General features: G+C 45.7%; 1 protein-coding gene across 14 annotated transcripts in view; it reads left to right on the top strand.

The window, feature by feature from the left end:
- PROM1 (prominin 1) overlaps nt 1-13,097 on the top strand; it is a 249,618-nt gene that overhangs the window by 167,463 nt on the left and 69,058 nt on the right. For all 14 annotated transcript variants that reach the window (XR_008888451.1, XR_008888453.1, XR_008888450.1 and 11 more), the window contains exon 13: nt 12,831-12,983. Coding sequence is in view for 5 of the 14 variants with exons in the window: in XM_056555187.1 (XP_056411162.1) it covers nt 12,831-12,983 (153 nt within the window). In the remaining 9 variants the exon portion in view is untranslated. The remainder of the gene's footprint in view (nt 1-12,830; nt 12,984-13,097) is intronic.

The raw sequence follows: 13,097 nt of genomic DNA, 5'->3' as shown, positions 1-13,097 counted from the left end.
TCCATAGTCGCTGAAGAACCAGACGAACAGGAGTATGATTCTCCTCTATGTTGGAAGAGAAGATCAGGATGTCATCTAGGTATACGACAACACAGGTATAAAGAAGATCACGGAAGATATCATTGATGAACTCTTGAAAAATGTCTGGAGCATTGCAGAGACCAAATGGCATTACGAGATACTCAAAATGCCGTTTTCCATTCATCTCCTTTGCGGATATGAATGAAGTTATACGCTCCACGTAAGTCCAACTTGGAGAAGACCTTGGTACCACGTAGACTGTCAAAAACTTCTGAGATAAGAGGTAGTGTGTAACGGTTCTTGACCGTGATTTTGTTAAGTCCCCTTTAGTCAATGCATGGACGGAGTGAGCCATCCTTCTTCCCAACAAAGAAAAAACCAGCTCCAGCAGGAGAAGAGGACTTACGGATAAATCCCTTTTGGAGATTCTCCTGGATATACTCAGCCATGGCTTTGGTCTCAGGAACCGATAAAGGGTAGATCCTTCTTCGAGGAGGAGTGGTCTATAGGGCAGTCGTAAGGACGATGTTGAGGAAGAGACTCAGCCTGTTTCTTGCAGAAAATGTCAGATAAATCTTTGTAAGGTGGAGGAAGACCAGGCAAAGGAGGAGGATGAGAAACAACTTTAGGCTGGACTGGACTGAGGCAAAGATTTTGACAGAACTGTCCCCAGCGAATAATTTCTCCAGTTCTCCAATCTTGTTGCGGAGAGTGAAGTCGGAGCCAAGGAAGGCCAAGAAGAAGCTCAGAAGTACAGTGAGGCAGTACAAAGAATAAAATCTTTTCTTTATGCAAGACTCCCACTTGCCTGACGAGAGGCTCAGTACGGAATAGCACCTTACAGTCCAAATTTTGTCCATTAACAGAGGAGATGAACAAAGGCTTGGATAGCCGAGTAACAGGAAGATATTTGTGGACGAAAAAAGCATCAATAAAGTCACCGGCAGATCCAGAATCCAAAAATACTTGGCAGAAGCGAAGACTTGTACAGAAATGGTCAAGCGAGCAGAGGTGGTATTCACACCTAGGGACGCCTCTCCTACATGCCCTAGATGCGAGCGTTTTCCCCGATACTGTGGATGAACAGAACAGTCTCTGAGGAAGTGTTCCAGGCTAGCACAATACAAACACAAATTCTCACTGTGTCGTCGTGACCTCTCCTCTTGCGTAAGACTGGAATGATCCACTTGCATAGCCTCTTCGGCAAGAGGCGCAGGAAACTGTAGAGGTGGACGTTGAAACATGGGTGCCAGGCGAGGATATCTCCGTGTTTGAGCAGGTTCCCTCTCTAAGCGCAGTTCTTCCTGCTTTTCAGCACATCAATACATGTGGTCAGGTGGATAAGTTCAGTCAGAGAAGAAGGAGGATCACGTGCATCTTTAATCCTGGCTTTTTTTAATGTGACACACAAGGCCTCATCATTCCATGGTAGTTCTGAGGCTAGAGTGCGGAATTGAACCGCGTAGTCACCAAAGGAAGAATTCCCTTGACATAGGTTCAGCAAAGCCATCTCAGCAGAAGAGGCACGTGCGGGTTCCTCAAAGACATGGCGAAATTCTGCCAGAAAAGCTGTCAAGTTGGAAGCTACTAGATCACCGCGGTCCCAAAGGGATGTAGCCCAGGCCAGGGCTTTTCTGCACAGTAGGATAATAACAAAGGCCACCTTAGCATGTTCCGTCGTAAACAGTTCAGACATGAGCTCCAAATGCATGGAGCACTGTGTAACGAAGCCTCTGCATAACTTAGAATCACCGTCATATTTAGAGGGTAATGGTAGAAATAGCTGGGAACCAGAAGACACTGCAGGAGCTGGAGAAGGGAGTGGGACAGGTTGCGGGTGCTGTTGCAAGGGCAAAAGCTGTTGTATCATAGCAGACAGTTGGGTAAGTTGCTGCGCCTGCCACGCCAATTGCTGTGACTGACGTACCACAACGGAGGGAAGATCTGCAAATTCAGGCAGGGGTACCTCAGCGGGATCCATGGCCAGATCTTACTATAACACATATGTTTCATGAGACATGAACACCAGTGGATGTGGATCAGCTGGACCTGTGTGGCAGATGACTCGGACTGTACCAAGGAGCAGAGTCTAAGGTGCCACAGGTGTACTACACTAATGGGTGCACTGGCCCTTTAAATTTTAAAGCTCCGGGGCACGCGTGCCCTAAGGGATGGGGACACACGTGCCAGATCAGAGAGGCAGAGGCAGGAGAAGCACCTGGTGAGTGACAGACTGGAATTCAAATGCGGGCGCGTCCCGCCATGTGAATCCCAGCCCTGCTGGCAGCAGCAGGTAACGGGACCATGCGCTCACAGCCAGCGTGTGCGGCCGGAGCGCATAACGGAACACTTACATTGTAGTAGAGTGTCACTTCTTCAGTGTTGTCACATGAAAAGATAGAAGAAATTTATTGGAGGAATCACAGAGCTACAATCTGAACCCATGATAAGACATGTTGTAGACTCCAGACAGATCACTGCTGTTTGCTGATAAAGTAACTGTACAACCAGCACTAAAGGAAATAAACAGCCGAAGAGTATTGCCAATCGTATTAGCAATATGTCATCAAGGCACTGTTTATCAGGTGTACACAACAAAGTAGCTATAAACTTTGCCCTATGATTATAACTTACCATATCTACTTGTAAGATTACTTCATAAATAGTATTAAGTGACCTCTACACTACCACGTGGACGGGACATTTTTTGACTCTGATAAACTTGCTGGGACATTTTTTTATACAGTGTATTTGTTTTTTAATAAACAGCATTAAAAATAAAATTTAAAGTGTGGACATATGAATAGAACCTTTAACTACAAAATACAGTTGTTCTAAATATTCAGTGGTGCTAATACTGTTGACTTCACCATGTATAAAATCACCTGAAATAAAAAGTTCATGGAAAAATGGAAAATGTTTGGATATATTTAAACTCATGTTTTAATACAGCAAAGCACAATGCAGTATACAAAGAAAAAACAAAACAAGATAGAGATGTGCAAAGAAAAAAGGATACTAAAATGAAAACAATGTCATGACGGGAATAATGGCCCTTGTGTGACGACCATGTTGACCCCTTGTCTCTGCTCATGTGACTTTTATTAGCCTATGAACGGTGGCTATGATGCTTGTACCAAGCTATTATCACCAAGCTCAAACAGTCTAGAACATTGGTCTCCAAACTGTGGACTTCTAGCATTTGAAAAACTAGTTTTGTACCAGCTGAAGGTCCACCTTTGGAGACAACTGGTCTTGAGGTTAGAAACTATCTCTAAAGATCTTGGCACCTCGGCTTCAACAGGCCAAGATCTTATAAAATTTGCTACTCACGTACAACCTTTTAGGATGTAGGGAAACTAATTATAGAACCCTACAGAAGATGGTTCTAAATATGGAAAATGAAGTACACCATTCAAAGAACTCGAAGCATAATCAGCAAAGTTCACTGAGTCTACTGTACAATGCCAGACAAGTTGCCATGCATGAGTACTATTAATTACATAAGGGGCCTGTACTGTACTTTACTTCCTATCACTGCTGCTATGCTTTGCTTATTGTCATGTCTGCTATGAACTAGGGATCAACCGATTATCGGTTTGGCCGATATTATCGATTTTGGACATTATCGGCAATTACCATGCCGATAATGCCCCGCCTCCCCGGCCAGAGACCACCGCCGCCGCTGCCCCATTGCCTCCTCCATCCCTGGTTTTATAATTACCTGTTCCCGGGGTCCGCGCTACTTCTGGCTCCTGCGGCGTCCTGCGCTGCGCAGCGCAATGACGAATGACGTCCTCAACATGACGTCACCGTCAGTGCACACATTGACAGCTCAGGACGCCGCCGGAGCCAGAAGTAGCGCGGACCCCAGGAACAGTTAATTATAAAACTGGGGATGGGGGAGGCAAAGGGGCAGCGGCGGTGGTGGTTGGACTAGGGAGGACCCCAGGACAGGCAGGGGGGAGAGAAGCGGGCGGCGGCGGTCTCTGGCCCCGCAAAAGCCGCTGCAGTTCATTGATTTAAAGCGCCCGGTTTAAATCATTGATCTGCAGTGGCTTCTGCAGGGCCGGGTGGGTGATGGGGGGTAAATAGCCGATAACTTACAGGGGTGTGGAAATTAAAAAAAAAACTACTTGTCCAAGGGACTAAAGCGGAACACAATCTACTTGTCCCTCAAGAAAATCCACTTGTCCTGGGTAGATAAAATAATTTCAACCAAAATAGTCTGATCCCCCCCCCCCACTAGACCACCAGGGATGGATATAAGATTCCTTTAGACACTGCTGACAGCGGTGATCTAATGGTTTAATAGGCGATCGCAGCATGCCAGGATATTAGCGGCCGGAGAGCTGTAGATCCTCTTACACCCGAGCCCAGATAAGTATAGATGTAACTTTTTGATCACCTTAAAAAAAAATTCTAATATGAAGTGACCAAAAATGAGCAATTCTGGACTATTATTTACATTTACACCGTTCCCCGTACGGTTTAATTAACATCATATTTTAATAGTCTGGACATCTTCACATGCAGCGATACCACTTATGTTTATTTTTGTACATTATTTTTATTTAAAGAAAATTGGAAACTTTTATTAGGAAAGGGGCTTATTCACATGTATACGCACTTTTTAAAATCTTTTAATCACTATTTTTCAGTCTCAATAGGGACTTATGTGTTACTGGGGGGGGGGGGGGGGGGTGTTCTGCTTCTCCAGTTTATATGGTGCATTTTGTGTCAGAAAATGCTGGAAGTTGCATTTAGTTAGTAGATAACTACAACTCCCAGCATGCCCTGATACAGCCTATGGTTGTGTGGGTGTTGTAGCATGTTGCACTGTATAGTATTACAGTTAAGGTTATTGTGTAACATGCTGGGAGTTGTAGTTTTGGTTTGTGTCAGCTGCAGAACCATAGTCTATGTCAAGGAATACTGGGAATTACAGTTAGTAACTACAACACCCAGCATGCCCTGATACAGCCTATAGCTCTGCAGCTGACCCGAACCAAAACTACAACTCCCAGCATGTTGCACTGTATAGTTCTACAGTTTAGGTTATGGTCCAACATGCTGGGAGTTGTAGTTTTGGTTCGGGCGTGTTTGTGTGCATCCGTGGGGCTCTTGGTTGGCGGGTGAGTATGAAGGGGGCGGGATTCTGGGGGTGTAATTTAGTGCGGGTGCCACTAAAAATAAATAAAATTAGATGGCACAACTGCCCTAATGCCAGTCTGCTCCTATACAAACATTCATGCATACACATCATACATGCACCAGCCACTGCCCCCATATCATACATACACACACACCCCCGCCACTGCCCCCCCACATCATACATTACATACACATACACTCACACCATACATATACACCATACATATGCACACATCATACATACACCTGCCGCTGCCCACCCCACATCATACATCACATACACACACATCACACTTAGACATTATACACACATCATACATTACATACACATCACACTTAGACATTATACTCACATCATACATTACATACACATCACACATAGACATCATACACACATACACTCACACCATACATATCCACCAGTGTTTCCCAACCAGGGTGCCTCCAGCTGTTGCAAAACTACAACTCCCAGCATGCCCAGAGCATGCTGGGAGTTGTAGTTTTGCAACAGCTGGAGGCACCCTGGTTGGGAAACACTGACATACACCATACATATGCACACATCATACATACACCTGCCGCTGCCCCCCCATCATACATTACATACACACATCACACATACACTCACACCATACATATACAACCACCCTTCCTGCCGCCGCCTGTATTCTCTGTCTCCTCACCTGATCCGGCCATGAGTGGACATCAGAGCTGTAGTCACCGCCGGTGTGAGGTGAGATTTCCGTCCTCCCCCTCTCCCCCCCCCCTGCTCTGTGTTTTCCCCGTGCAAACAAGCAACCTCCCCGTGGTGGATTAGGTCCTGTCTAGACAGAGCAGGGGAGGGATAGAGCTGTGTGCGGGGGATGGAGCTGTGCACGGAGCTGTCTACGTCCTTTCTCTCCCCCTGCTGTGTCTTCTGAGCTGCGTCCTCAATCCTCCGGGAGGGGAGATAAGGGGGCTCTGCAGTCAGCTGGAGGCCGCCGCCCCCTCCATTCACTCAGAGCTGGTGTGAGGTGTAGACTTCCATCGGCTCCTGCGCCTCACACCGACATTAAAGAAAAATAAGGGGGAAGTCTGTCTCTCCCTGCCCGATACAGGGCTAAATCTGTAAACAATTCACCTGCCCGGCGCCCAAAACTACTTGTCCCGGGCGTCGGGCTATAGGATTTCCACATCCCTGACTTATACCGGAATATCAGTATAAGCTATCGGCCTGAAAGGTCACAGATTATCGGTATAGGCCCTAACAAATCGATATCTGTCGATCCCTACTATGAACCAACCTCTGGGTTTAGCTATCTGTGTGAGCTGGTGAGATTCCTGAAGCATGCTACAGACGGGAGTGTGTTCATCACAGACATGCCCCTGACAAAAATTAAACCTTTAGGAGTCCAAAGCCCTTGTCATTGTATGACAGCCTGTATACTGGGATCCTATGACATAAAAATCACAATGTCAGGATAGAGCACAGGTCCTCTTTAAAGAGAGAAATAAAAAGCAACTGAACTTTTACAAAATAGTGACCACAACTGTGTGTATATATATATATATATATATATATATATATATATATATATATGCACTTAAAGGGTTACTCCACTGGAAAACTTTTTTTTTAATCAACTGTTGCCAGAAAGTAAAACTGATTTGTAAATTGCTTCTATTAAAAAATCCTAACCCTTCCAGAACTTAGCTGCTGTATGTTCCAAAAGAAGTTCTTTTCTTTTTGAATTTCCTTTCTGTCTGACCATGATGCCCTTTGCTGACACCTCTATCCATTTTAGGAACTGTCCAGAGTAGGCGCAAATCCCCTGTTACGCCGAGCGCTCCGGGTCCCTGCTCCTCCCCGGAGCGCTCGCGGCGCTCTTCTCTCTGCAGCACCCCGGTCAGAGCCGCTGACGGGGAGCGCTGCACTGACACTGACGGCGGGGATGCGATCAGCATAGCGGGACGCGCCCGCTCGCGGATCGCATCCCAATCTACTTACCTGTCCCGGTCCCCGGCTGTCACCTCCTGGCGCGCGCGGCTCCGCTCTCTAGTGTGCGCGCGCACCAGCTCTCTAAGATTTAAAGGGCCAGTGCACCGCTAATTGGTGCCTGGCCCAATCAGTGTAATTAGCTCACCTGCTCCAGGCCTATATTACCTCACTTCCCCTTCCCTGCATTGCCGGATCTTGTTGCCTTGTGCCTAGTGAAAGCGTTTCTGTGATTGCCTTACCACTGTTACCAGACCTTCTGCCGTTACCCTTGACTACGAACCTTGCCACCTGCCTTGACCTTCTGCTACATCTGACCTTGCCTCTGTCTAGTCCTCCTGTTCCACGCCACTCTCAGCAGTCAGCGAGGTTGAGCCGTTGCCGGTGGATACGACCTGGTTGCTACCGCCGCAGCAAGACCATCCCTCTTTGCGGCGGGCTCTGGTGAAAACCAGTAGCAACTTAGAACCGGTCCACCGGTACGGTCCACGCCAATCCCTCGCTGACACAGAGGATCCACCTCCAGCCTGTCGAATCCTAACATCCCCATAGCAAACCTCTCCTGCTCCGGACAGTTCCTTAAATGGACAGAGGTGTCAGCAGAGAGCACTGTGGTCAGACAGAAAATAATTAAAGAAGAAAAGAACTTCTTCTGGAGCATACAGCAGCTCATAAGTACTGGAAGGATTGGAATTTTTAAATAGAAGTATTTTGCAAATCTGTTTTAACTTTCTGGCACTAGTTGATTAAAAAATAAATAAAAATAAAAATGTTTTCCAGGGGAGTACCCCTTTTAACCCCTTAAGGACCAGGCCATTTTACACCTTAGGACCAGAGCGTTTTTTGAACATCTGACCACTGTCACTTTAAACATTAATAACTCTGGAATGCTTTTACCTATCATTCTGATTCCGAGATTGTTTTTTCGTGACATATTCTACTTTATGTTATTGGTAAAATTTTGTCGATACTTGCATCGTTTCTTAGTGAAAAATTCCAACATTTAATGAAAAAATTGAAAATTTTGCATTTTTCTAACTTTGAAGCTCTCTGCTTGTAAGGAAAATGGATATTCCAAATCATTTTTTTTTATTCACATACACAATATGTCCACTTTATGTTGGCATCATAAAATGTACGTGTTTTTACTTTTGAAAGACACCAGAGGGCTTCAAAGTTCACCAGCAATTTTCCAATTTTTCACAAAATTTCCAAAATCACAATTTTTCAGGGACCAGTTCAGGTTTGAAGTGGATTTGAAGGGTCTTCATATTAGAAATACCCAAATTTCACATTTATGCAAGGGTTAATAGCAGAAAATACCCCCCCCCCAAAAAAAAATTTGTAACCCCATCTCTTCTGAGTATGGAGGTACCCCATAAGTTGACCTGAAGTGCACTATGGGCGAACTACAATGCTCAGAAGAGAAGGAGTCATATTTGGCTTTTTGAGAGCAAATTTTGCTCGGGGGCATGTCACATTTAGGAAGCCCCTATGGTGCCAGGACAGCAAAATAACCCCCACATGGCATACCATTTTGGAAACTAGACCCCTTGAGGAACGTAACAAGGGGTACAGTGAGCATTTACCCCCCACTGGTGTCTGTCAGATCTTTGGAACAGTGGGCTGTACAAAAATTTTTATTTGCACAGCCCACTGTTCCAAAGATCTGTCAGACACCAGTGGGGTGTAAATTCTCACTGCATCCCTCATTACATTCCGTGAGAGGTGTAGTTTCCGAAATGGGGTCACATGTGGGGTTTTGTTTTTTTTGCGTTTGTCAAAACCACTGTAACAATCAGCCACCCCTGTGCAAATCACCTCAAATGTACATGGCGCACTCTCCCTTCTGGGCCTTGTTGTGCGCCCCCAGAGCACTTTGCGCACACATATGGGGTATCTCTGTAGTCGGGAGAAATTGCATTACAAATTTTGGGGGGCTTTTTTCCCTTTTACCTCTTGTCAAAATGAAAAGTATGGGGCAACACCAGCATGTTAGTGTAAAAATTTTATTTTTTTACACTAACATGCTGGTGTAGACCCCAACTTCACCTTTTCATAAGGGGTCAAAGGAGAAAAAGCCCCCCCAAAATTTTTTAGGCTATTTCTCCCGAGTACGGAGATACCCCATATGTGTCCCTAAACTGTTGCCTTGAAATACGACAGAGCTCCAAATTGAGAACGCCATGTGCATTTGAGGCCTGAATTAGGGATTTGCATAGGGGTATTCTACGCCAGTGATTCCCAAACAGGGTGCCTCCAGCTGTTGCAAAACTCCCAGCATGCCTGGACAGTCAACGGCTGTCCGGCAATACTGGGAGTTGTTGTTTTGCAACAGCTGGAGGCTCCATTTTGAAAACAGTGGCGTACCAGACGTTTTTCATTTTTATTGGGGAGGGGAGGGGGGCTGTGTAGGGGAATGTGTATATGTAGTGTTTTTTACTTTTTATTTTATTTTGTGGTAGTGTAGTGTAGTGTTTTTAGGGTACAGTCACACGGGCGGGGGATTACAGCGAGTTTCCCGCTGCGAGTTTGAGCTGCCACGCAAAATTTGCTGCATTGCAAACTTGCAGCCTGATACTCACTGCAAGCCCCCTGCCCATGTGAATGTACCCTGTACATTCACAGGGGGGGAACCTCCAGCTGTTGCAAAACTACAACTCCCAGCATGCACAGTCTCAGTGCATGCTGGTAGTTATAGTTTTGCAACAGCTGGAGGCACACAGGTTGGGAAACACTGAGTTAGGAAACAGACAATGTTTCCCAACCAGTGTGCCTCCTGTTGTTGCAAAACTACAACTCCCAGCATTCTCAGGCATGCTGGAAGTAGTAGTTCGGCAACATCTTTAGAGCCAGATGTTGCCGAACTACAACTCCCAGCATGCTTGGAGTTGTAGTTTTGCAACATCTGGAGGACAACAGTTTGCAGACCACTAATACAGTGGTTCCCAATCTGTGCCCTTCCAGATGTTGCAAAACTACAACTCCCAGTATGCCCAAACTGTCCAGGCATGCTGGGAGTTGTAGTTCTGCAACATCTGAAGGGCCAGATGTTACAGAACTACAACCTCCCAGCATGCCTGGACAGTAAGGGCATGCTGAGGATGTGTAGTTTTGCAACATCTGGAAGGGCACAGTGGTCTCCAAACTGTGGACCTCCAGATGTTGCAAAACTACAACTCCCAGCATGCCCAGACGCCAAGGGCTGTCTGGGCATGCTGGGAGTTGTAGTATACAGGGTCCCAATACAGCAATGCATGTCGCTTTATGGCGACGTGCATTGCTGTAAAGGGCCCGACCGCGGCTGAAGATCTACTCACCTGTCGCCGCCGCCGCCATCTTCATCGCCAGGATCCGGGTCTTCAGGGACGAGGTAAGTACCAGGGCCGGTCCCCCGCATTCCCCCGTCCCCCGCCGCTTCCTCCGGTCTTCCTCCCGTCCTCTCCGGACTTCCAGGGGCCGGGCAGGACGGGAGGAAGTAACCGCCCCCCTCCTGCGATTGGTCGGTTAACTAACCGACAGATCGCAGGGTATAGGAGGAGGTGGCAGGCTTGCCACCTCACTCCTATACTCCAGCATGGTCCTGGCTGTCTGTGACAGCCGGGATCATGCGAAATTACCGGGCGATCGGGTCCCAGAGACCCGATCAGCCCGGTATCGCCGCAGATCGCAAGGGCGATTTCCCTTGCGATTTGCGGCGATCGCCAACATGGGGGGCCTACATGGCCCCCCTCGGCGTTTGCCCTGGATGCCTGCTGAAGGATTTCAGCAGGCATCCAGTTCCGATCTCTGCCCGGCGAGCGGCAGGGACCGGAAAAGGCCATGACGTCGTGGGACGTCATTGGTCCTTAAGGCCCAGGGTGCGGGGACGTCCCAGGTCCTTGGTCCTTAAGAGGTTAAGGACGTACATACAATGTGTTTTTGTGGTTTTAGTATTCTATATTATCCCATATACTGTTTGTGGGTGCCATGAAGTCTTATGGCTGGAGTACCCCTTTAAGCTCTCTTTAAGCATTATATTCCTGAACTCCCAGGTGTTTCTTATACCTGTTTAACTATTCGACACTGTTGAAAAAAACAGCTATTCTAGACATGATGTGTAAATTCCTAAGAGGAACTTCTACTACTCTAGGCAATTGATTCCTGTGGGTATTTAGCAGAAAATATGTATACTTCATAGTCATTTTGCAGGTATGTTATACTGGTCCTATAAAGGGAAGTATTCACCTATAAAATATGTTATGTGACGCACAGGAACATCTATGGTATCTATGCAGGAAAGAAAGGATTGGAAAAATAAACTGTGAGTAGTTCACGACTTCTAGAAAGGGATGTGCTGCAAAACCAGGTTTGGACAAAAGGGTAGCCACCTTACTAGTAACTTACCAGCCTGCCGGCTCCTAGGCCCAAGTGCAAATTTAGTTTCAGGGCCCCCACCTGCCATGTTCCATTTATAAGACAGGAGTTTTCTTATGTGGCAGAGGGGCCCAGGTGCAATTGCTACCTCTGCACCCCCTCAAGTTACACTCTTGCCGCTGGTAACTATCTTTAGGCTGATAAAGATTATCTCCCTTTTCTCCCTTAACCCACCAGGTATTCTGACATTCGCCCCTTGACCCCAGATAACCGCTAAGGATGCTGATTTTACTCCCTTTACCACACAAGACCATTAAGGATGCCAATATTGATGTTTTCATTGCCCTAGACCACAAGGGATGCTCACACTAATCTTTTCACTAGACCACCAGAGATTTTATACATTGACCCCTTCATTACCAAGTCTACCAGAGAAACCGGCATTGACCCCTTATCACCCTTGTCCACAAGGGATTATGGCATTAACCTATCCATTACCCTATACGCCTGGGATATTGGGTAATATAAGGCCCTCATGTGGAACCATTCATCCTCAAAATCACAGCTTAATTTTGTCCATCTGGTCTTTTTGGTGCTTAAAGGGGCAACTTTATTGTCAAGTGGGGCTGCTTATTTGTTTTTTTAATTTTAGATAGCCAATAGAAGAGTTAACATTTCATATTATAGGATCTAGTATTCTATGTGATTCTACAACTTTTACATTAAAGAGGTTATCCAGGAAAAAACTTATATATATATCTCAACTGGCTCCAGAAAGTTATACAGATTTGTAAATGACTTCTATTGAAAAATCTTAATCCTTTCAGTACTTATGAGCTTCTGAAGTTAAGGTTGTTCTTTTCTATCTAAGTGCTCTCTGATGACACGTGTCTCAGGAACCACCCAGTTTAGAAGAGGTTTGCTATGGGGATTTGCTTCTAAACTGTGTGGTTCCCGAGACATGTGTCATCAGAGAGCACTTAGACAGAAAAGAACAACCTTAACTTCAGAAGCTCATAAGTACTGAAAGGATTAAGATTTTTTAATAGAAGTAATTTACGAATCTGTTTAACTTTCTAGAGCCAGTTGAGATATATATATATATATATATGTATATATATATACATTTTATTTTCCTGGATAACCCCTTTAAGTATTTTGACTTGAAACCAAGTTTTAGATGGCAAAAGCCATTAGCCTCATGACCACCAGATATCTTTCAGATGAGGTGTATCTTAGAAGAATAATGTTTCACAGATAATACAACTTTCTCTAGTTCCAGAAATGTGATGTTATACATTTCACAATGACTTCTCCTCTCCAGGTGGCTGGGATCTCTTGTCCTCTGTTGCATGGTGTCACTTATTGTCGTTTTCTACTTCCTTGGCCTATTGTTTGGTACTTGTGGCTATGACCAACATGCTTCTCCAACCACGAGAGGCTGCATCTCAAATACCGGAGGGAACCTTATCATGGCGTGAGTATATTTTATACATCTTATAGCTACCATCATATACACCTCCTGATCCCCCTGATACGTGGTGTTCTCAGTGGGGGTCTTCTCTAATTCATAGTTTTATGTTCTGTTATA

This window comes from Hyla sarda, chromosome 1 (genome assembly GCF_029499605.1).
Source record: "Hyla sarda isolate aHylSar1 chromosome 1, aHylSar1.hap1, whole genome shotgun sequence".
Classification (NCBI taxonomy): Eukaryota; Metazoa; Chordata; class Amphibia; order Anura; family Hylidae; genus Hyla; species Hyla sarda.
This window is presented reverse-complemented; position numbering and strand designations above follow the sequence as displayed.